Genomic DNA, 23,749 nt, shown 5'->3' on the forward strand with positions numbered 1-23,749 from the left:
TTCTAAAGAAAAAAAAAAAAAGTGTATCATTTACTTAACCCATTAGTCTACGGTCATGTGGAATACAAATACAATGTTCTGTACTATACCTTTCATTTCCAGTAGCTTTTCTAATAGTCTTCTTGTCCTTCGTAGATCTAAGGTTGACGTTGTATTTAACTTTTTTTGAATTGTTGATTGTTGTTGGGAAGTGCTGAACATGGTGTCTATCAAAAATAAAATAATAAATCTCGAGAAAAATTTAAATGTCCGTAATCTAATTTGGCGGGGGAACTTTCACTTGAATTCTATCAGCCGAGTTTCCTTTTTCCCTTCTCTTTTTCTTTTCTTTCTTTTTCTTTTCTTTCGTTCTCTTTTTTTTTTTTTTTTATTGGTCTGATGATTGGTGTTGACGAAATTCTCAAAAGACGTATGTATTATTAAGAGAAATAAAAAATTTGACAATATATAATACATGATGTTATACTTACTATATTCCTTTTTATTATTATTATTATTATTATTGTAGGGTTCCTTGAACTCATCAAATCTGTACAACCTGCTGGAAGATGGAAGTTGGTAGTAGTTGACAGTTTATCCTTAAAAATACTCAACTCTGCATGCAAGATGTATGATATTTTAGAAGAAAATGTAAGACTTACAATATATTTTTTTTTCTTCCCCTGAATATGATGTCTATTTGTATTTGGTTTACTGAATTGCTTTATATTTTTCTTTTTAGGTAACTTGTACGTACCTTTAGTTGATAATAATAAAAAAAAAATCATTCTTTATCAATTTAAATGAAAAAAATCAGCTAATATTTCCCTTTTATAGTGGTTGAAAATATTGAAAAGTCAAGAACTCCTTATCCTAGTGTGGAAGCTGTCTATATATTAACACCTTGTATCGAATCCTGTTCTCGTCTCGTGGATGATTTTTCTCGAAAGGATGGTCCTATGTATGCAGCTGCTCATGTACATTTTATCAATGGTAAATAATGAAACATAAATGAATACGAATAACTGATGATTCTTTCTTCTTTATATATATATATAGCTCTTGACAATGTTGTTTTTGATGATTTCACTCGCAAATTGAATGCCGCCAATGCAGCAAAACATATTCAAGGCTTGAAGGAAATGTATGTGGATTTCTTAGGTAAATATTTATCATCATTAGGATTTAATAATATAGTACTTTTTTTTTAGTTACTAAATATCATTTTGATAGTACGCGAACCAAATGTTTACTCCTTGGACGATGAACGCAAGTTCTCTGCTTTGTTTGGTAGTGATAATTCAAAGGGAGGAAACAGATCTAGTACTTCGTCAAGTATTGATGGTGAATTGGATGACATGGCAAAACAAGTAAGAAAAATAAGCAAAACATCCTTGTAATGATGTTGATAGCATTTTTTTTTAATACATATATTTAGATTCTTTGTCTTTGTGTTACTCTTGGAGAAAACCCTCAAATTAGATATCATCGACCATTGGACGTACAAGGAACTATCAATCGAAATATACCTTGGCATCTTGCGAAATTGGTACAAGCTGAATTGGATAATTTTTGTAAAGTGAATCCTGAATTTCCAGTAAGTAGTGAAGAAAAATGAAAACATTATATATATATATATATATATATATATATATATATTGATTTTTTTTATCTATTCATAATTAGCCTCCTCGTGATCCTCCATTGCCTCAAGGAACACTTATCCTATTGGATCGAACAATTGATCCTATTGCTCCATTTTTACATGAATTCACATACCAAGCAATGTTGGCAGACTTATTGGCTGCTGAAGAAACGCCTGCTGGACTCAAGTACTCATATGAATATACACAAGAAGATGGAACCAGCAAGGATCATGAAATTACTTTGAATGAACAAGATACAGTGTATACTTCCATTCGACATATGCATATCGCTAGCACCACTGAACAACTTATTGATGATTTCAACAAATTTGTGGCTGAAAACAAAGGATCTAGTGGAAAGTAAGTAACATTCAATCAACCCTTCAATCCATGAATTAATATCTTTCTTTTTTTTTTTTTTTTTTTTTTTTTTTAGCGAGTCCTCTGTCCGTAGTTTGAATGATATGAAACAAATGATTGCCAATCTCCCACAATTCCAAGAAATGAAAAACAAGGTAAAAAAAAAAAAAAAAAAAAGAAAAGAAAGATTTATTATCAGGTCAAATAGAAAACATAATGGGATCTTTCATCATGCTATTTATAGTTTTCTGCTCATATGACAATTGCCAATGATTGTATGTCAGAATTTACAAAACAAAATTTGGAAACGATTGGTTTGTTGGAACAGGTAAGAAATCTCTTAAAAGACACCAAGTTTGGAAATACTAAAACAATCAGCTTTTTTTCTTTCCGATGTCTCCATGATAGAATATGGCTTGTGGAGAAACACCAGATGGGCATACACCCAAACATTTGGTAGATGAATTAGTGCCAATATTAGATGATCCTTATACTAGGTAAACGAGCTTATTATGGATAGTGGTTATTAAAAAAAAAGATACACGTTCTAATTTATTCTTATTTGTATTTTAGTCAAATGATCAAAACTCGACTTATCATGTTATGGATAGCTACATCGGACAAGGTTGATTCTGAAGAATTACAGCTATTGATGGCACATGCAAGATTAGATCAAGAATACAAGGATGCTATTGATAATTTATCTCTCTTAGGCGTACAGTTATCGAAGTCTGCCAACCGTACAGGTCAGAAATCCAAGAAAGAAAAGAAAAAGCGCGAAAGTGTGACGAATCCAAATGATGTGCCCTTTGATTTGAGTCGTTACGTACCAGTGGTCAAACGTGTAGTAGAAGGTCATGTCAAAGGTACTATTGATCAAAGTCTATTCCCATTACTTCGTGTGGCTGCTCCTGAAAATCAAAAGGCTGATGCATCCCATTCTCGTCAACAAGTTCCTCAACTTCGTGTATATAAGACTCAATGGCATAAGAAATCAAGTGGAAACAATGTAAGTAGAATAACAATAATAATGATAATAATAAGGTGAACTAAAATGATCTTTATATAGGCTGCACTTAAACCACCATCTGGACCACCCATCATCATCTTTATTGCTGGAGGTATGACTTACTCTGAAGTTCGATCTGCATATGAATTGGCCGAGTTATTTGATCGTGAAGTTTATATTGGTAAAGAAGAGAAAAAAGAAAGGAAAAAAAAAAAACAAAGGAAAAAAAAAAAGATAAAATTGTCGTAGTGCTAAATACACCTTTCTTTTTTTTTATATATATATTAGGATCCACTCATATTATTGCCCCTGAAAAATTCGTACATTCTCTTAGCAATTTAGATAAACCCATTCCCCCCGCCAAATCAGTGGTACCCCGTTATGCACCCAATAGTCTTAACGTCACACCTCCAAGGACATCCTCCTCCTCTACATCTCATTCATCCACATCTATTCCTTCATCATCCTCTCGTGGAAAACTTTTGAAAAAGTGGTAGAAATAAAAAAAACCAATAGTTATTATTATCTGAATGAATATATATAAATGATTAAAGTTGATGGGTATATTTAGTTTAAGGGTTCGGGTCATGAAATCAAAAGATGATAAAAAGGTCAAAACTCGAGAGACTAACTACAAAACCTCCTCTCTTTGTATAAAATTCTATGATGAAAACAAATTAAAAATGATATTATATATCGATCTTTCTTCTAACAATTTCTTTAATAAAGTAAATAAAAAATAAAATATCAAGTTTAAAAGAGGAAAAGTCAATTCAATGAGTAGTAAGTGTATTCTTTGGTTTGTCAGGGCGTGAGTTTGAAAATTTTTTTTTGTGACATTGGTTATTTTGGGGGACAGAAAAGAAAAAAAGTGTACTTTGGACTCCCCTTTTTCTTTCTTTCTTTTACTTTTTTTTTTTTCTCAAAACTCTTTTTTTTTTTCTCCAATTTTTTCAGTATGACCTTTCTTTCCACCTTGAACCGTATTGCTCCTGTTGCAACCTCTGCTTCTCGTGTTGCCACCAAGTCTGTCAAGCCTGCTTTTACTGCTTATGCTCAAAAGCGTTATAATTCCAATGGTGTCACTGAAGTAAGAAATAGATTCATTTATCAACGAAACAATAGGAGTGGATGACATTGAACTAGGATAATTCTACAAAGAGGAATATGAATAGATATTATTATGGTTATTGTCATCTATATTTTATATTCTCAATACTAATAATAATATTTTTTTTTCTTTTTGTTTTTTGTCTTTTGGATTCTTTATTAGATGACTGTTCGTGATGCCTTGAACCAAGCTATTGACGAAGAAATGACTGCTGATGAAAAAGTCTATATTTTGGGTGAAGAAGTTGCTCAATATAATGGTGCTTATAAGGTAAGGATGAGAAAAGAAAAAAAAATTGTTATTATCTGTTTGGGAATACACGGGAAAATACAAAGAAAGGTTGGGGCGAAAATCGGGTGATATAGGTTTGTTGGTCGAGTGTGGCGCGCCGGAATCGGAGATTGGGGAAATAATACACTTCATTCACTAAAATTTTTTTTTTCTTTTTAATAGGTCACTAAGGGTTTACTTGACAAGTTTGGTTCCAAGCGTGTCATTGATACTCCTATCACTGAAATGGGTATTGCTGGTATTGCTGTTGGTTCTGCTTTCAATGGTCTCAAGCCTATTTGTGAATTTATGACTTTTAACTTTGCTATGCAAGTAAGTTGAATGATAATAATGATAAATATTCGTTTGATTTATCTTTTATATATTATCACTTTTTATAGGCCATCGATCAAATTGTTAACTCTGCCGCTAAAACTTATTACATGTCTGGTGGTAAAGTAACTTGTCCTATTGTATTCCGTGGTCCTAACGGTGCTGCTGCTGGTGTTGCTGCTCAACATTCTCAATGTTTCGCTGCCTGGTATGGTTCTGTTCCTGGTTTGAAGGTAGTATCTCCTTGGAACTCTGAAGATGCTAAGGGTTTGTTGAAGGCTGCCATTCGTGATCCCAATCCTGTTGTTGTTCTTGAAAACGAATTGGAATATGGTACTTCTTATCCTGTCTCTCAAGAAGCTTTATCATCTGACTTTATTTTGCCCATTGGTAAGGCCAAGATTGAACGTGAAGGTAAAGATATCACCATTGTTGCCCACTCTCGTTCTGTTGGTTTCGCTGTCAAGGCTGCTGAAGAATTGGCCAAGACTGGTATTTCTGCTGAAGTCATCAATTTGCGTACCATCAAGCCTATGGATACTGAAACTATCTTCAAATCCGTCAAGAAGACTCATCGTATCATGACTGTTGAAGGTGGATGGGCTTCTTTCGGTGTTGGTTCCGAAATTGCTGCTCAAATCATGGAATGTAAGTTATTACATAAAGAAAAGAGATGACAATATTAAATGATTTTTATTTAATATATATATATATATATATATATAGCTGATGTCTGGGATGAACTTGATGCTCCTTTGAGCCGTGTTACTGGTGCTGATGTTCCTACTCCTTATGCTGCCAACCTCGAACAATTGGCTTTCCCTGATGATAAGGTGATTGTCAAAGTTGCCCGTGATATCCTCGATAAGAAGTATTAGAATGTCATCATCCGTTTTCTCTGATGTGTTTTTATTGGTATTATGTGCTTGATGTTATATATATATATATATATAGTATAGTCATAAAAAAAAAAAACTAGTTAGTCATCCCTCTTTTTCCACATTCTTCCTTTCTTCTTATTTTGTTATTACTGTTATTTTCCCTCGTCATCATTTTTTTAATCCCTCATTTATAGTATAGTCAATTGTACTAATTGTTTTTTTTTTTTTTTGTCTTAGTTTATTCCATCCATCTCACTTTTTTTTTCCAACCTTTTACATATATATATATTACATTAAATATAGAAACGAAAAGCTTAAAATTTAATGATGAAATAGTATTATTATTAGTTTGAAGTGCACAGGGCATGCTCGTGACCACATGGTGTAGACTCTTTTTTTGAATGACAAGTGATGACGATATTTCATTCACCTGTTGATATGCTCAGTTGACTATTTAAGGTTTTTCTGAACTTAGTGATGTAGAAAAAAAAAAAAAACCAGAAAAATCATAAATATTGACAATATCTGTTTTCTTTTTGAGATATTTGTATTTCAAGAAAAAAGGAAAAAGAAAAGATTTTTTTTCTAGAGTGATGAGACGTTATTGGTAAGTGAATGAAATTATCTACGGTAGTTTGAAGATGATTCCTTTGCTTTGCTCCTCTTCTTTCCCTCTTGTCTTTCAATTCCCGCGTGTGCCCCTCTCTTTTTTTTTTTTTTATTTTTTATTTTCTTCAGCAGAAATTTCTTATTCTTTCTTTCTCTTTCACTTTATTCTCTTTTTTTATATATATAGATAGCTCATGTTATCACGTTTGAAGCAAAAGTTTATCAGCAAGAAGCAAAAAAGTAAAAACCAAGTTAAAGTCAAAGTTTTTAACTATACCAGCGACATGCGACCTATGGATCACCTTGAACAACACCAACAACAACCACAGCAACAACAACAGCAAAAAGCATATTCATTATCTCTAACACCTTGGATGAAATCTACCAAAACTTTAGAATTGAAAAAGAAGAACTCTCCCATAAAAACTAAACCTCAAGAACCCGAGATTCCATTGTCACCAATAGAACCAAAACAACTAATATTAGAACATCCTTTATCCTCACCACAACAACAACTACAAGAACAAAAATTATACGAAGGTTCAGTTCGTGAAGTTACCCAAGAAGAAAGACAAGAACAAGCAACGCAGTTGATTGCAAGCAATATGCGCCGAAAATCTACGTTACCTGTTTACCCCAGTTTAGAACGATTTGAAATCATCAAAAAATTAGGCGAGTAAGTAGCGTGATCAAAAAAAAATTATGCAGGGAATTGTGAATAAACTAAAAAAATAAGGAAAACTTTTAATTGACTAATATATGACCTATTTTTCTAGTGGTGCATTTTCAGATGTATATCGTGCTCGTGATAAAAGAACAGGAAGAAACGTAGCTATCAAAGTAGCTCAAAAATATGCCAGTGATGGATCAATGGTAAGAGCTAAAATTAAATAGAAATCAAAAATGTGATACTCATTCTTTTTTTTTTTTTTTTTTTTTTTGGTTTCTAGGTGGATCTACAACATTTACATCCAAGTATGAAAAAGAAACCTAGGGTGACGGAGGCAAGTAGTAGATCATACATGATCTCAGAAATTAACACCAAATAAGAGTAAAATACTGATAATCTCATTACTATTACTATTATTATTTAGAGAGCCAATATACTAAAAGAAGTCCAAATTATGCGTAATATTCGTCATCCAAACATTGTCCAACTTATCCAATTCACTGAATCAAGGGAAAACTATTTTTTGGTACTTGAATTGTGTGAAGGTAACTAATATATATATTTATATTCATATATATCAAACTAATATATTCATATATTCTCTTAGGTGGCGAATTGTTCCATCGAATTGTTGATCTGACTTACCTTAGTGAAGATTTATCACGACATGTTATTGGACAACTAGCACAAGCAGTCTATCATTTACATGAAGAATGTGGTGTGGTTCATAGGTAAACTTAAAATACGATATGTTACTTACTAATCACGAGAAGCAAAAAAGGAAAAAAAGAATGACTTAACAAATCTTTTCCTATAGGGATATCAAGCCTGAAAACATTCTATTTGACCCAATACCTATTATTCCTTCTGAACAACGCAAATTCCATGTGTTTGATGATCAATCCAAGAAAGATGAAGGTGTATTTATTAAAGATGTTGGTGGGGGTGGTATCGGTCAGGTGAAACTTGCAGATTTTGGATTATCAAAAATCATTTGGGACAAGGACACATTGACTCCATGTGGTACAGTTGGCTATACAGCACCTGAAATTGTCAAGGATCAACGATATTCAAAAGGTGTGGATTGCTGGGCGATGGGATGCGTTTTATTTACCATGCTTTGCGGGTTTCCTCCATTCTATGATGAATCTATTAGTGCTCTGACTCGTAAAGTTGCTCGTGGAGAATTCTCTTTCCTCTCTCCGTGGTGGGATCCAATCTCTGATGAAGCCAAGGATTTGATTCAAGGTCTCTTATGTGTAGATCCAAGAAAACGATATACTGTGCGACAGGTTTTACAACATCCATGGCTTACTGGAAAAAAGTTGATATCTTCTCAATCTGGTGGACCATCTTTTGTTGACGAATGCGAATCCATACGAATACAAGCGATGCGAAAAGCTGCTGCATCATCTACGATCAAATCAACTGACAGTCCTCACAATATTGATTCTATCGACAATCAACAAACAACATCACATATTTCATCTACATCTGATTTAACAAGTACAACATCTTCAACAGGACGTAAAGATGTTTTTTCACCCGGAATGGCTACTCTCAAGGAAATATTGGATATCACTGCAGCTGTACAGCGTATGACGGAAGAACATACTAATCACGGGGAAATGATCACGGATGATCATGAAGATCAGCAACGACAATATCATCACAATATCAAAACAAAGGAAAAACAACTATATAATGCACAAGCAGCGGCTCATCATCAACAAGGTCTGGCTAAAATCAAGAAGACAGCTGTGACCCCTATTGTCATGGCAACTGGTACGATTCACACGACAAATGGTCAACGACGACATCAACCTGGGTTTGATTTGAATATGAACAACGCCACTTTATTAAAGAATCGACGTATGAAGCACCTGGTGATGCCTTGCCAATGACAAATCTGGTGGATGGACAATTATTTTTTCCTTTTCCTTCCTTTTTTTTTCGTCATCATTTCTTTTAGTATAATATATTTCCCCATCCTTCTCAATATAAATCCCTTTTCTTTTTTTTAGTATTATCAAGTTTAGTATCATCATCTATATCAAATATATATCAATATTTATCAATATACCAAAATATTTAATTATTATTATGCCTTATATTATTATTATTTTATCCCCGCCTTTTTTTTTATGCAACCTAATAAAAATAAAGAAAAAATTACATCGATGATCAGATTCTATACTCTTGAATTACCCGTGACTGTAGACGTTATTCTAAATGGTGATATGCTGTCATGTGACTGAATGATAGTTCATATCACATCATTGTTAAATCTTATGTATCTGAACTGACGTACTTCCGTGACATTGAATGAACAAAGCATGGAAAATAAACAAACCGTGTAACCGAGACCTCTTAGCATGAATTCAGCATTGCGGTATAAATCATTTCCTATTAAGGCATTAGCTCTTTTTTTTTTCCAATCATCCACCCACACTTTCACAAACTTTTTAACATGAGTCATCCATAAAGATTATGCAAAAATGAAGTGAAACTAATCCACACAAAACACAGTAAGGATTTTATCAAGCAAGAGTTAACTAAAAAGATTGATTGATTGATATCAGAAGAAACAAAACTATCTTATCTCCCATGTTACTAATCCCCCTCCTACTTCCTTTTTTTTTTTGCATGAATCTTTCTCTATATTAGAAAAAAAAAAGTATGATGGTGATACAGTATTATATGAAAAATGGATTCAATTGTATAATGGTTTAAAAGAGAGAGAGAAAAAAAAAGTCATCACGTTGTTTCAACTATCGATGATACTGTTTAATGTACACGTAAAAAAATTGAATTATATAAAAGTTGTGAGTTTCTTTGTAAGCAATTTATTTTTTTCTCTGTCATATGTTTGCTTTTTCATGCAAATAAAAAAATCTGATTAAAAAGGGTAAAATTGTTTCTTTTTTAAGCATATTCGGAGTCAGATCATGATATATTTTTAACCGTGAAACCTTGGAGCCAAGATTAAAAAAAAAAAAAAAAAGTTTTTGCATTAACGTCCTTTTCTTTTTTCTTTTTTTCTTTTCTTTTTTTTTTATAACGTTAATGAATTCTCAATACGATCAAAAAGAAATGAAGAAAGATACATCTTCTTTACCATCTCCCAAACAATCGGATGATCAAGGCAAATAAATAAATAAATAAATAAATAAAGGAAAAGATTTATTCATATATTGTTAATATTTAGTAGCACCAAATGATCAATCATCTAAAATGGATTATGAAGAAGAAACTTTGAATTTTCGTAAGTAATCAAAAATATTCTCATTTTTTTTATTTATTATTTATTATTTATCTATTTATTTTTATTTTAAAAGAACCTTTGACATCTAATAATTATCCAGTATCACCACCACACTCTCCTCATATATCAAGCAAGAATGATCAAATGGATGAACCATCTACACATACAAATATTATGTTCATACCTGAAATTACTGACATGAATCATTCGCCACCTACTACTCAATTTGAAACAACCTATTCTATTCAGCAACCACAACAAGAACAACATCAAAAACAATCAGAAGATCGGATGAAAATAAAACTATCGGATTTTTACCTATTACGTACTCTAGGTACTGGTTCTTTTGGTCGCGTTCATTTGGTCCAATCTAAAGTCAATCAATTATATTATGCCATGAAGGTTTTAAACAAAGAAATAGTCGTAAAGAAAAAGCAAATCGAACATACAAACAATGAACGTAATGTACTCATGTCAGTGGATTATCCTTTCCTCATCAAATTATGGGGTACATTTCAAGATCCTGGTAATCTTTATATGGTCATGGATTATATTCCTGGAGGTGAAGTATTTAATCTATTACGGAGAAAACAGGTAATAAATAAATAAAGAAGAAGGATAATAATAATAATAATAAAAAAAAGAGGATGGTAAAGCTGATTGATCCTATATATATATATCTTTATAGAGGTTTAGCGAAGAATGGGCTCGATTTTATGCGGCAGAGGCTCTATTGTCAATCGCTTATCTTCATCATCATAATATCATCTATAGGTAAAAAAAAAAAAAAAAAAAAAAAAAAGAAAAGTACTTCCATTACAGTTATTTATTTATCTATTTATTTATTCACCATTTATAGGGACTTGAAACCAGAAAACTTATTGATTGATCTTCAAGGTCATTTGAAAATTACAGATTTTGGTTTTGCAAAATATGTTCCTGATTTGACATATACGATGTGTGGGACTCCAGATTACTTAGCACCTGAAATCATTCAATCTAAAGGTTATGGAAAAGCAGTCGATTATTGGTCATTAGGTGTTCTTATTTATGAAATGTTAGCTGGGTAATGAAAATATAATATCATTCAAAAAAAAAAAAAAAAAAAAAGATCCTCATCATTTTCTTTTTATTTTATATATAGTTATCCTCCCTTTATGGATGATAATCAATTTCGATTATATGAAAAAATCGTACGATGTGAACCCAAGTATCCTGATCATTTCTCACCAGCAGCAAAAGATTTGTTATCCAATCTATTGACAACAGATTTAACTCGAAGGTATGGGAATTTGAAACGTGGTTATATGGATTTGGTAGATCATCCTTGGTTTGCGTCAATGGATTTTATCAAGGTGGCCAGTCGACAACTCTCCCCTCCTTATGTACCTCCCTTCAAGGGTTCAGGAGATACAAGCAATTTTGACGATTATGAAGAAACAAAAGTGCCTTATGGTTTAGATCAACCTGACAAATATGGGCGCTATTTTGGTGATTTTTAAAATGATAGTCATTTTGTATATACTTTTTTTTTTTGTACATAAATTTCCTCCCTGCTTTTAAAATAAACTCACACTCTTTTTTACCTTTTCATATTTTTGTACAAGATGATGAAATGATGGTATGACAGTATCATGATGATGATGATGATGATAATAGGATTATTTGGATGACTCTTCTGATTAACAGTATGATGGTTAGAAAAAGTAAATATAAAAATCCAGGAGGTAGTCAATGTCTATCAAATTAATTGTAAATCCGAGGAATACATTAACTAGATCATTTTTATAACGATGTGGATATATCACAGATTGAATTATGCACGTGAAGGGATGGATGGTTCGGCATTTATACTCAAGCAAAGCCACCAGTAACAAATGGAGTGAGTATATATTTTAGTGACAAGGGAAGTCCTGCATAAGAAGTTAAAATCATCATTTAGATCAATTCAGAATGATAGCATTTGGTTTGCTATTTATTTAAAAATGTGTTTTGAGACTTGATCAACTACTAAACCTTGTTTTCAAATAAAGCAAAAGAAAAAAAAAAAGAGTGACAGCTTTCAGGTATAAATGGCGGTCCTTCAAATAGAAAAGAGTTGTCTGGGCCACGCACATTTTTTTTTCCTTTCCAATTTTTTCCCTTTCTTTTTTTTTTTTTTTTTTCTCGTTTCCTCTTTTACCCTTCTTACACCATCAGTTTTATAGATTTTCCTTTTTGGAATAATTCAGTGAACGCGATTATCCTCCAACTTTCTCGATCTGATCTCTTATTGTATACGACGTAAGTTCTTTTTTCTAATTGTTAAATACCCAGTAAGAAAAACATAAAACCGAGGCTAGTTTTTTTTTTGTTCTTATATCAAGCTTATACTGACTCCTGACTTCTTTTTTTTTATTTTATTCTTGTTATTATTATTATTTTTTTTTTCTTCTCTTGATCTCTTCTTTAGATTGGGCCATTCAACCGGTTTCTATACTAAATCTTGCCATTTTTGAATCAACTTCAGCTCTGCGCCTCCAACTCCTAGATCGCTATCATAGCAATTGAACCTAACAACTCTGTCCTTCCCCCTCTTCTTCATTTTTACCGCGACATCATAGATATATCGACACATTAGTAGCAGCATTCAATGGAACAGATCGAACAAGCTGTGATTTGTGCTTTGGATCCTCACGTTGATCCCAATCTCAAAGCTCAGGTATATATGATGGAATAGTGGATTGTAGATTGTGGGATAGTCATGTTTTACATATATGCATGTAGGGGTGCTCTTGGCTAAAATGGAGTGTTATACTTATCTTGGGGAGAGGAACTGCGGATAGATATGTGTCATTATGATGATCTGGGAACGGAAATTTGGATCACACATGGGGTCAACTCGTACTCGCGTGACATATAGTGAAATTTTTATGGGCAATACTAAATATTTCTTTTTATTATTATCATTATTATTATCTAGGCAAATGCTTATTGCGAACAAATCAAACAGTCTCAAGATGGCTGGCAATTGTGTTTACAACTATTCATGAAGGAACCCAAAACGTAAGTATATCATTCAATCATTCTCTCTTACTTAACTTATATTATTTATATGCTATATTCAACATAATTATTATTATTATTGTTATATTTCAAATATATTTTTAGTGTTCCTCAAGCTCGATTCTTTGCACTTCAAATATTGGAAAATACTCTCCAGAATAGGTAAGATCCCCACATTCTCTCTCTCTCTCTCTCTTTTTTTTTTTTTTTTTTAATCATACATAACAATCATGTTTCTCTTTTTATTATTAGATACGATACTCTCGATGCCAGCTCTGTAGAATATATTGAACGTACCATGATGGAATACCTACAAAGAGAATTTGTTGATAACACTGACTCTGCATCCGAAGAAACCTGTAAGTAACAAATGGATATTAGTATCAATGAAAGTCTATTATTAATTAATTTGTTTAAAAAATATAGATATTCGAAACAAGGCGGCTCAGTCATTAACTTTACTTTTTGCTCAAGTATATCCAAACGGTTGGCCTTCTTTTTTCAAAGATCTTATGGCTTTAGCTCGAACTTCAACTGGATCAAGTCATGAAAAGGCAGCCGACTTCTTTTTACGACTTTGTATTAGTATTGATGAAGAAATCGCTCGTATGGATATCCCTCGACATCGAGATCAGGTGGCTAGAAATACAAATATCAAGGACTCTATGCGTTTAGGTGATATTCAACTCTTGGCTGGTTATTGGTTTGAAGTCTTGCAAGAATTTCGAATTCAAAATCCAAATATTGCTCAATTGGCTTTGAAGAATATTGGTGCTTATATCGCATGGATGGATATTTCGCTTGTTGTCAATGATCAAGTGATGAATGCTTTGTATGAACTATTGTCTGATTCTAACCTACGTATTCCTGCTTGTGAATGTTTGGCTGATGTAAGTTCTCTTTTTCCACTATTATCCTTTTTCATATTCTAATATGATGAATTTTATACAGGTTGTTAGCAAGGGAATGTTGCCACTCGATAAGTTGAATATGATCCAAATGCTGAATATTACTGAAACTCTTGGTCGTCTAGATTTGGTAAAGAAAGAAAAACGGAATGGAAAGAAGTATGATAAAAGTCATGTGCTGATGATAATTTTTTTTTTATATAATAGAGTGATCCTGAATTTGTAGAAAGCGCTGCCCGTTTGACAAATGTATTAGGGATCGAACTATGCAAAATTAACTTGGATACCAATGTACCAGCTGAAGCAAAAGGTAAAGAAAAAGAAAAGGAAATCATGCTTTGAAAATATAAATGACTTTTTAAAAAAAATCCTCAACTCTTTTTTTTTTTTTCACAAGTTACTTCATGGGCTCTGATCGAACAACTTTCACCCTACCTACTCAAATTCTTGGCCAACGAATATGACGATACTACAACAGCTGTGTTTCCATTTGTTAATGATGTTTTATCAATTGTAAGCTTGAAAGAGAAGAAATATCTTGTCATGACGTTTAACGTTATTATTATTATTATTATTTGTCTCTGTTTTAGCTCAAGAAACAAAAAAAGGCAATGCAGCAATTTACCCAAGCTCAACGTGAACTATTAGGATCCCTGCTTAGCGTGGTTATTCGAAAAATGAAATACGACGAGGACACTGAATGGGGAAATGATGAAGATGAACCAGAAGAAGAAGCTCTTTTTACGGAACTACGCAAGGTAAATAAAAATGAATAGATATATAAGAATGTTATTGATGTACTTTATTAAATTAGAATCTACGTGTGTTTGCCGATCATGTTGCCTCCATCGATGAAGATCTATATGTTAGTTATGTTCACTCTACCATTATGGAAACTATCAACAACTTTAAATCGGGTGCTGAACTTGATTGGCGTGAAGTTGAACTTTGTCTCTATGTATTGTATACTTATGGTGAAGCCCTTCCCAAGGCTGCAATGGTTTTTGTGAATACTAATGATCCCAATATTTTGACCCCCCTTGGTGAACTAGTGCGTGAAATGGTCACTTCAAGTAAATACCAGATAAAAAAGAAAAAAAAAGATTGTAATTACTAAAATTACTTACATTATTTCTATCTCTTTCTCTCTCTCTTTTTTTTTTTTTTATATACATGTAAACTAGACATTTCTTCTTATCCTCATCCCTCGGTGCCATTACAATTCTTTGAAAATCTCGTCCGATATTATCAATTCTTTGAACATCGTCCAGAATACCTACCTCAGGCTTTGGAAGCATTTGTAGATACAAGAGGCATACATCATACATTGAAACAAATTAGATCAAGATGTTGGTATTTATTTCATCGGTTTGTCAAAAGTCTGAAATCCAAGATGGGACCTTATGTGGAAACTGTGCTTTCTTCTCTTGGTGATCTGTTGACTATACAAGCTGAACTCCCAGTCCTGACAAGTACTGCTGATGGTATGCCTTTGCCTGCAGCCTCTATTTTCGATAGTCAGCTATACTTGTTTGAAACAGTTGGTGGTTTGATTTCTTGTGAACATTTAGACGCCTCAAAGCAAACTGAATATTTGAAGATTGCCTTGCAACCTCTAGTGGACGGAATCCAAAATACAATGGCTCAGGGTTACAATGGTGATGATGAACTTTATATGATTCAACTCCATCATTTTGTGTTAGCTATAGGCAGTGTCGCAAAAGGTAATGTTAAAACATAGTTCATGGATACTTTAAGTAGATGTGCATACTGACTTTTTTATATAGGATTTCCTACTCTTCCAAAGGGAGCAAGTTGTAATCAACAATGGGCTGGTGTTTTTGTTCAAGCAACCGAAATCATTCTGAATGTTTTACAAACCTACAATCAAGTTGAACTTATTCGTGATGCTGCCAGATTCTCTTTTGCTCGTTTCATTACTTGCCTTGGTTCAGAAATTTTACCATATTTGCCGTCTCTTATCAATGGGTTATTGACCGAATGTCAAATCACTGAACTTGTGGACTTTTTACCCTTTATTGGACTTATCGCTCACAAATACAAGGTAAAGAACAATAATATATATATATATATATATATATATATATGATTGACTCAACTTGCTTTTTTTTTTTGTTCTTCTTCTTTTTATTAGCCAATGATCAGGAATGTCATGGATGAACTACTTTTACCTTTGGTGAAGAGGGTATTTGATTTTTTGAACACTACACCTTCTGGTACGGATGAAGCAATTTTATTACTGGAACTACGAAAGGCATATCTCAACTTTATCGTCAGTCTTTTCAATGCCGATCTTGAAGGTGTACTTGTATCTGAACGAAATATCAGTCATCTTAACACAATTTTACAAACTATACTTCACTTCAGCAAAGATAACAGTGATCCCACCACACAGAAAATGGCATTTGGTGTCTTCCTCAAATTGGTCACCTCATTTGCAAGCACTGCTCAACAACCAACCGTCGCACATGGTTTTGATCAATTTGTCTACAATGAACTCATTCCCACCACTTTTTCGGTCCCAATGAACAACGCATTCAATGTTGCCGATGGGCAGTCGATGTTGGTAAGTCGATTGATATCAAAAAAAAAGTAATCATCAACTAATACGATATAAATGGTACTGATCCTTTTTTTTTTTTTTTTTTTGTTAGGTCTTTGGTGAAATCACTGCGATTCAAAAGACATTGTATTCCAAACAAGGAAATGACTATGTTGAATATATGATGAATGTATTTTTCCCTTCTATTCAATGTCCTAGAGAAACTGCTGAACGTTACTGTCAAGCTATTCAACAATATGACGCCAAGCAATTCAAGAAATACTACCAATCCTTTATTACGGAAGCCAAAAGTTAGATTTTATACTTATTCTCTCCTTTTTTTTTTTTTCTTTTATTGTCTACACATTTATTCCCCCTTTATCCCTATGTTTCACAGTTCCCTTCACTCTTGTTTTTTTTTTAATATCCAATCTCTCTTTTTTTTACATGTAAAAAAAATAAAAATAAAAATAAAAAAAAACCCAATTACATACTTTTTTTTATTGTCATTTAGGAAAAGCCAGGTTGGTGATTGGATAATTTCACTGGCAAATATAGAAGAGAATGCTTATGGTCACTATTAGTTTAGCACGATATTTTGATACATTAATAAAAAATATAACCATAGATACACGTGTTTTTACTAGTATTGGTTTCATGGTACGATTGAAAGCTTAGATCTTAAAATGGGGATTTGAATATCTCTTTTTAGAGTGAGATCATATGCGTTTTTCTATGATTTTCTACGCATTATCAACTAGTTATCCTTTTGATTCATTAATAAAAGTAGTAATCATAGATAGTATACACATCTTTTGTTCTCTTATATGATGACAGATTTAAGCTTGAAAATGGGATTTAAATGAGAGCTATTTAGAGCCGTGAATTCACCTTTTTTTTATATTTTTTTTTTTTATAAAACTTCCCAATTCCTTGGGCAAATTTTAGCAGTAAAAATCAATCGTCGAGGGGTCATCAGGCAATAATTTTGGAAAAATCGATGAAATCTTTTGATGATCATTGCACAGATAAAGCGATACAATGGGATTAGGTGATATTAAACTACTTTTTTTTGAAAGGAATACAATGACGGCCGCTATTGGATGACGATATTGACATTTTTTTTTTTTAATCTACTCTAGAGAGGCATAATATGAAGACAAGTGAAAGAGAATGTTTTTATCTATGTTCAGTCCAAATTTGGTGCAGTGATGAATGTTTTTTGAGCGAATTGCAAAAGGATACAATTGGTAGATGACGCCCTTTTTTTTTTTTTTTTTTTTTTTTTTTATCTGGACAGAGAATAGATGGATCTTCAATGACGAACTGCCTCCCGGATTTAGTTACTTTTTTTTTTTACACATTGGAGAAAAAATCACAAATGAAAAATAAAAAAAAATCTTCCTGGATGTTAGATCTGGTTCTTTTTTTTTTTTTTTTTTTTTTTTTTTTTGAAAGGGATGATCGTTCTGACAATAATTTCGCCATAGAAATCAACAAGAAAGAAAATGGATCATCCTTGATTGACAAAAAAAAAAAAGTCATATCAAAATAGTATAGAATGTAGATACATATAATTTTTTTTTTATTATCGTTCATATGGATGTATTTTGTTTAGAAATCATATATAGGATAAATAAAAAGAAGAATAAAAATAAAACTGACTAAAGTACAAAATATGAATGCATAAACTGGGGAGGAGCAAATTAACTAATACACTTCAAGAATATAGCGTTCCTTTTCCTTCCATTCTTCAATCAAATCACTGGCCACCTTTTCATCAATGCCACCAAAAGTGTTGAGACCATAAACAACTGCATCCTTGATATCTATAGGATATAAAGTAAAAAAAATAAAAAAAAAAAAATTGAATACTTATTTATTCTATTTTTTTTTTTTTATGAGTTACTTACCACCACAAGGCCATGTTGGACCACAAAGATAAAAGTGACCGTTCTTGTTGATGAGATAATCATGAAGCATTTCAGCATCTTCCTTCATTTTGTGTTGAATATACACTTTTTCCTTTTGATCACGAGAGAAGGCAAGACCCATACGAGAGAGCACACCATCTTGATGATAAGCTTCTAATTCTTCACCATAGAGATATTCATTACCACGATTACGAGAACCAAAGTAAAGCACCACAGGACCAACATCTTTACCAGCTTTCTTTGCCAAGTAACGTTCTTGAATAAATGCACGGAAAGGAGCCATACCAGTACCAAGACCCGCCATGATCACAGGTTGAGAATCCAAAGGAGGCAACTTCATCACAGATGGTTTGATGGACACAGTGACATCCGCACCTACAGGAAGGTTAGCCAAGTAACGAGTACACTGACCATATCGTTTCTTCCCTTGACTGTTGACCCAATCCACAGCAACCACTAAAAGATGAACCGAGTTTGCATGCATTTTTTGAGAGGAGGCGATAGAGTAATGACGAGGTTTGATAGGAGCAACCAAACGTACCAAATGTTCCAGACTAGGCTTTGCAGAGGTAAATTCACGCAAAAGATCTTCGTAGGTCACAGTATCATCCACACGCTTTTTGAATTCTTCTTTACCTTCAGCAGATACCAGATAAAGTAATTGTTCCTTTTCTTTAGGGTCTGTGGCATAGTTGGCTAAGGCTTCATAGAACTTCTTGCTAGGACGACCAAAGATATCCAAAACTTGAGAGAACAATTGGAATACTGTACGAGTTTCACGCTTGCCACCCACAGGCACCAAAACAACATCTTCTTCATTGAGACCATACCACTTGATGAAAGCCTTGACTTCATCAGCATCATTGAGACCATGAACACCAAGAGCATCACCTAATTCATACTTGAGATTGGATTCAGTAGTATCAAATTCCAAATGGAAAACATTACGATCGTAGGTGACAGGTGTCAATCGTCGATTCTCTGTCAACTTGACCAAGTAAGTAGATTCATGAAGATCAGGACGCAATTGATTTTCAGTACCATAGGTATCTTTGAACATGAGTTGCCAAGCAGCCTTATGCCATGTTGCTACTTGTCCAGTAGATTGTTCTTCATCAACAGTCAAATCCGTGTCATCCTCTTCAACATCAGAGATACCAGCAGCACGATTCAGAGGAGCCAAAGGTAAAGCAACATCATTGATTTCCAAAATAGTCCAAGGAGGCAACAATTCCACATGCACCAATCCACCCTTGACAGCAGCAACCACATCAGTGACCAAAGTACGCAAATCACGCTTATCTTCACCATTGACTTGTTGTTGATCAGTAGGAACAATTTCTTCATAGAGACCAGTCAAAACATCAGCAGCATCCACTTGCGGGGTATTCAATAAAAAGAAAGCAGCCTCATAAACCAAATGAATAGATGTTCTATGGAGACCTTGTTCTTCAGCAATACGAGCAGCATCCAAAGTATATAATTGAATATCCAATTGTGTCAAACCCAACTTGAACTCATTGGTCAGATGAGCTTCGATTTCATCACCATGTTTCCAAGGACCGTGCACCAAAACCTTTGCCTTCTTGACAGCTGAACCCAAAATGTTGTATTCCTTGATTAAGTTTACATTGTGGATACCGATATAATCAGATTTGTGACGAAGATCAGTACTGTTGGTGACCAATCGAGTGTTGACAACAGATCCACCAAGACGGAAAGCATCGCGTGTCACACGGTAAGTAGAAGGTTGTTCAGGATCTTGTTCATGAATCAATTGAGTCAAATGAGTAGCTGATTGGACAGATCCATCTTGTTCCACATCCCAGAAAGAGGCACCAAATACATTATTATGTTCAGGCACTTGATCATCATTATCATCATGGGTGTATTCTTCTGCCAAAAGATCGATATAAGAGGCGGAAGTAGCACGTTGAGCCAAAATACTCAATTGAGAAGACTTGAGATGATCAAACGAAGGAGCTTGAGCAGTGATCACACGAGGACGAGCGCCAGAGAAATCACCAAATCGTATGGCAGCAGCGATATCCAAGTACAAAGGACCATTGAAGGCAAAAAGACCATCACCTTCTTCCAAGACAATCACACGTCGGACACTAGTAGGTAAAGCTTGTAACAAGGCAAATTCATTCAATGGACGATATAATCTTACCCTGAGCAAACCAACACTACTATCACCACCATCAATCATATTAGCCACAGCAGTAGAAAGACCATTAGAACCAGCAGCCAAAGTCACCAACACTGTTTCCGCCTTGTCATCACCTTGATAGTCAAATGCCTTGTAGTTGAAAGAAGCCAAAATAGATTCAGCAGAGAGATTGTTGGAAATAGTAGCTACACGATCAATTAAAGCAGAGTAAGAAGATAGAGTAACCTTTTGGAAATCATTGGCCAAAGCACCATCAAAGTAATGAATCACAGGTAATCGAAGAGAATGAGCAAGGAGATGAGACACTACAGAGAGATCATGAGCTTCTTGAGCAGTAGTAGAGGCAAGAACTATAGCACCAGATTGACGAGCAGCCAAGACAGCATCAACATGAGTATGTGCCACCAAATCTTCATCAACAGAGAGAGCCGATACATTAAATACAACAGGAAGACGTTGGGCCGCCAAACGATGAATATTGGGAATCATGCTATAAAGCGCTTCAGTAGAGGTAAGCACTGTAGCCTTAACGTTTTCTTGTTCCAAAGCACCTTGTACCACTTGAAGAGCACCGTCTCGAGTTTCCATTTCAATCACTTTGACAGATTGATCACGAATATTGCGCAAAGAAGTTGACCATTGAATAAGATCTTGACCAAGGTATCCAGATCCAGAAGAGGCAGCAGTACCAGGATATACAAATACCAAGTCAGATAAAGCAAACGTAGTATAATCAACAACATGGTGAACATTAACCAATCGAGTCTTTTCTTGAGCATTATCTTGAAAGAGATTGAATAACAATTGAGTAATACGAGATTGTAAACGAATACCATTGATTTCATCGTCCACAATAGTACTTTGACTACCAGTAGTACTTGTGTCATCATTATCATAATCAGTTGAAGTCAAATTGGTAACTACTTTTTCAATTGTCTTGGTATCCAACTTGTCATGTGCATTGTTGGTAGGGAATTGACTCTTCACAAGAGCAGCTATAAGTGCTGTGGAAGCAAACATAGTAGAAGAAGAAGAAAGAAAGGAAAAAAAAAAAAAGGTAAGTAAAAAAAAAAAAAAGAAGAAGAAGAAGAAGAAAAAGGAAAGGGGAAGAATATAGTTTTTTTTTTTTTTTTTTTTTGTTATATAGTCAACTTACTTTCTATTCAGTGAACAATACTGATTCAGCAAAAAAAAAAAAATAGTGGAAAGAAGTGCAACCATTTAAAATGCAGACTGATGGCGCAATTTTGACATCGATTCTCGTCTTTTTTTTTTTTTTTTTTTGATCTTTGATTTCCTTTTTTGAACCCAGCCATCAACTACAAAATACTTTTTTTTTTTATTTTTTATTTCAAAAAAAATATATATAATATAATCTAAGGAAAAGGAGAAGGTCTAGTACGTTTTCGATATAATAAAAAACATAAGAATCCAGTAAATAAACTACAATAGAAAGAAAATATCATCCAAGTCATTTTAGAAGAATCATCCATTCCATAAGTATGTAGAGATCGAATTGAATATGGAGCCAATTTTCTATGATTAGGATGATTAGGACGAGTGAATTCATCAGGTAAAGAAGGTCTCCAATGAGGGAGATAAGGTGGTCCATAAGTAATATAATCCCATTTTCCAGCTGGAGAACATGATGTATCAGCACGCAAGTAATTCATTTGATCCTGTTGAAAATCCATTGATGTATTGTGTAATGCTTGCCACCAAGGTAATATTCCATGACATACTCCACACCATGCTGAAGTCAAGTCGAATTTAGTCCGATCACCCCATTGAGCATAAAAATCAACATCCAATCGTTCTTGCTCCGGTACTGTTTGATCTCGAAATGGTGCAATATATTCTAAATAAGCAGTGTCATTTTTATCTAAATAATTGATGTAATCAGCCAGTTTCCTTGGATCAGGGTATGCATCCATTCGAATCACAGATCGATTGTTGGGTAAATAAGGTTCATAATGATTGGGTCCATCAACAATAGGTACTGTTGAAGCCATAAATGTATCAAAAAGTTTTTCCGTCACTACATAAAAAAAAAAAAAAAAAAAAAAAGAATATCAATAAAAGAATAAAAACTGTTTGAGGAAAAAAAAAAAAAGAATATGTTTACCATAATCATCACAATTGGAATTTTCAACTGCGAGATAAAACTTGTATTGACGTAATAAATCAGCTCGTTCTTCTTCACTACTAGGAGAAGGTTTGTTGTTGAGACAATGACCATAACTATCTACATTAATATATTTCATAAGTTCTTGAATATATAAGTGTCTGTTGTTCCATGCGTTGCAATTAGAGGCGATCCACAAAATAGGTGCATTAGTTCGTTTTGATTGAATAAAGTCAGGAGCAAGCGGTTGACGGATCACGTTCATAATATTGGGTGAAAAATAAGATAACTGGAACCGACCTTTAAAGCTATAAGATGCCAAATAATCAAAGGTCTTCATCTTTTCTGGATCCTGGCGATAAGTTGGGTTGAAAGGAGACTCCATAGTTTCCAAAATCCAAGGTTGAAGAGGCTGTCGTTGCTTGTAAGGTAACTTTTTCAAATCCGTATCGTGAGCATGAAATACAAGAGCTGAAGCATCACGTAAATTTGAAGTATCAGAAGTCATTGAACACCAACCATCATTGTCCTTGTCTTGATATAAATTAACTGGTTTGGCACAATTGATACGTTTCTCTTCTCCTATAAAGAATAAAATCCAGATGTTCAGTTTTAGGTTTTAGTTTTTCTTGTTTGTGATAATTACCATTGTTCCAAATAGAATCAAATACCTTGGTATAATGAATAATTCGAATAGGTGGTAAGGCCATATAAAAAAAAAGGAGCGGAATGGAAGCCCAATAAGAAGGAAAAAAAAATAGGGAAAAAAAAAAAGAGAGAGAGAGAGACCGGAGACTGAACATTTTACTATGAAGGCAGTTTATGATCTTGATATTTGAACATCAAAAAAAGAGCGTATCATAGCAAA

At 33.6% G+C, this 23,749-nt stretch overlaps 7 protein-coding genes across 7 annotated transcripts; 5 read left to right on the forward strand and 2 right to left on the reverse strand.

The window, feature by feature from the left end:
• The first annotated feature begins 358 nt into the window (after window positions 1-358).
• BX664DRAFT_325776 (Sec1-like protein) lies at window positions 359-3,655 on the forward strand. The gene is made up of 13 exons (XM_051544095.1): window positions 359-409; window positions 509-630; window positions 837-972; window positions 1,039-1,140; window positions 1,213-1,349; window positions 1,418-1,576; window positions 1,666-1,985; window positions 2,062-2,140; window positions 2,230-2,313; window positions 2,394-2,482; window positions 2,559-2,994; window positions 3,055-3,175; window positions 3,283-3,655. The coding sequence occupies exons 1-13, from the start codon at window positions 379-381 to the stop codon at window positions 3,489-3,491; spliced, it is 2,025 nt and encodes a 674-aa protein (XP_051403426.1). The 5' UTR covers window positions 359-378; the 3' UTR covers window positions 3,492-3,655.
• Window positions 3,656-3,904: 249 nt separating this feature from the next.
• BX664DRAFT_325780 (thiamine diphosphate-binding protein) lies at window positions 3,905-6,083 on the forward strand. Its single transcript, XM_051544096.1, has 5 exons — window positions 3,905-4,084; window positions 4,268-4,375; window positions 4,559-4,708; window positions 4,777-5,356; window positions 5,435-6,083. The coding sequence occupies exons 1-5, from the start codon at window positions 3,953-3,955 to the stop codon at window positions 5,584-5,586; spliced, it is 1,122 nt and encodes a 373-aa protein (XP_051403427.1). The 5' UTR covers window positions 3,905-3,952; the 3' UTR covers window positions 5,587-6,083.
• Window positions 6,084-6,803: 720 nt separating this feature from the next.
• On the forward strand, window positions 6,804-8,772 carry BX664DRAFT_364206 (kinase-like domain-containing protein; the record flags this gene model as incomplete). Its single annotated transcript, XM_051548414.1, has 6 exons — window positions 6,804-6,874; window positions 6,975-7,071; window positions 7,149-7,202; window positions 7,293-7,413; window positions 7,476-7,599; window positions 7,686-8,772. The coding sequence occupies 6 exons, from the start codon at window positions 6,804-6,806 to the stop codon at window positions 8,770-8,772; spliced, it is 1,554 nt and encodes a 517-aa protein (XP_051403428.1).
• Window positions 8,773-9,933: 1,161 nt separating this feature from the next.
• BX664DRAFT_325783 (camp-dependent protein kinase 8) lies at window positions 9,934-11,675 on the forward strand (the record flags this gene model as incomplete). The annotated part of the gene is made up of 6 exons (XM_051544097.1): window positions 9,934-10,013; window positions 10,077-10,133; window positions 10,207-10,727; window positions 10,822-10,907; window positions 10,993-11,199; window positions 11,278-11,675. Coding segments are annotated over 6 exons (1,309 nt in total), but the record flags the coding sequence as incomplete, so codon positions are not given.
• A 613-nt stretch (window positions 11,676-12,288) lies between these two features.
• Window positions 12,289-16,986, forward strand: BX664DRAFT_325787 (armadillo-type protein). The gene is made up of 15 exons (XM_051544098.1): window positions 12,289-12,416; window positions 12,586-12,834; window positions 13,096-13,178; window positions 13,284-13,340; window positions 13,431-13,537; window positions 13,605-14,068; window positions 14,130-14,216; window positions 14,294-14,396; window positions 14,484-14,599; window positions 14,677-14,844; window positions 14,901-15,159; window positions 15,271-15,810; window positions 15,874-16,151; window positions 16,242-16,673; window positions 16,762-16,986. The coding sequence occupies exons 2-15, from the start codon at window positions 12,766-12,768 to the stop codon at window positions 16,963-16,965; spliced, it is 2,967 nt and encodes a 988-aa protein (XP_051403430.1). The 5' UTR covers window positions 12,289-12,416; window positions 12,586-12,765; the 3' UTR covers window positions 16,966-16,986.
• A 1,223-nt stretch (window positions 16,987-18,209) lies between these two features.
• On the reverse strand, window positions 18,210-21,819 carry BX664DRAFT_275770 (uncharacterized protein). Its single transcript, XM_051541303.1, has 2 exons — window positions 18,563-21,819; window positions 18,210-18,478 (listed from the first exon to the last, which is right to left on the reverse strand). The coding sequence occupies exons 1-2, from the start codon at window positions 21,774-21,776 to the stop codon at window positions 18,360-18,362; spliced, it is 3,333 nt and encodes a 1,110-aa protein (XP_051403431.1). The 5' UTR covers window positions 21,777-21,819; the 3' UTR covers window positions 18,210-18,359.
• Window positions 21,820-22,132: 313 nt separating this feature from the next.
• Window positions 22,133-23,146, reverse strand: BX664DRAFT_258094 (uncharacterized protein; the record flags this gene model as incomplete). The annotated part of the gene is made up of 2 exons (XM_051540537.1): window positions 22,133-22,794; window positions 22,882-23,146. The coding sequence occupies 2 exons, from the start codon at window positions 23,144-23,146 to the stop codon at window positions 22,133-22,135; spliced, it is 927 nt and encodes a 308-aa protein (XP_051403432.1).
• Window positions 23,147-23,749: the final 603 nt, after the last annotated feature.

The sequence above is a fragment of the Halteromyces radiatus genome, assembly GCF_025201355.1.
Source record: "Halteromyces radiatus strain CBS 162.75 chromosome Unknown BX664scaffold_2, whole genome shotgun sequence".
Lineage (NCBI taxonomy): Eukaryota > Fungi > Mucoromycota > Mucoromycetes > Mucorales > Cunninghamellaceae > Halteromyces > Halteromyces radiatus.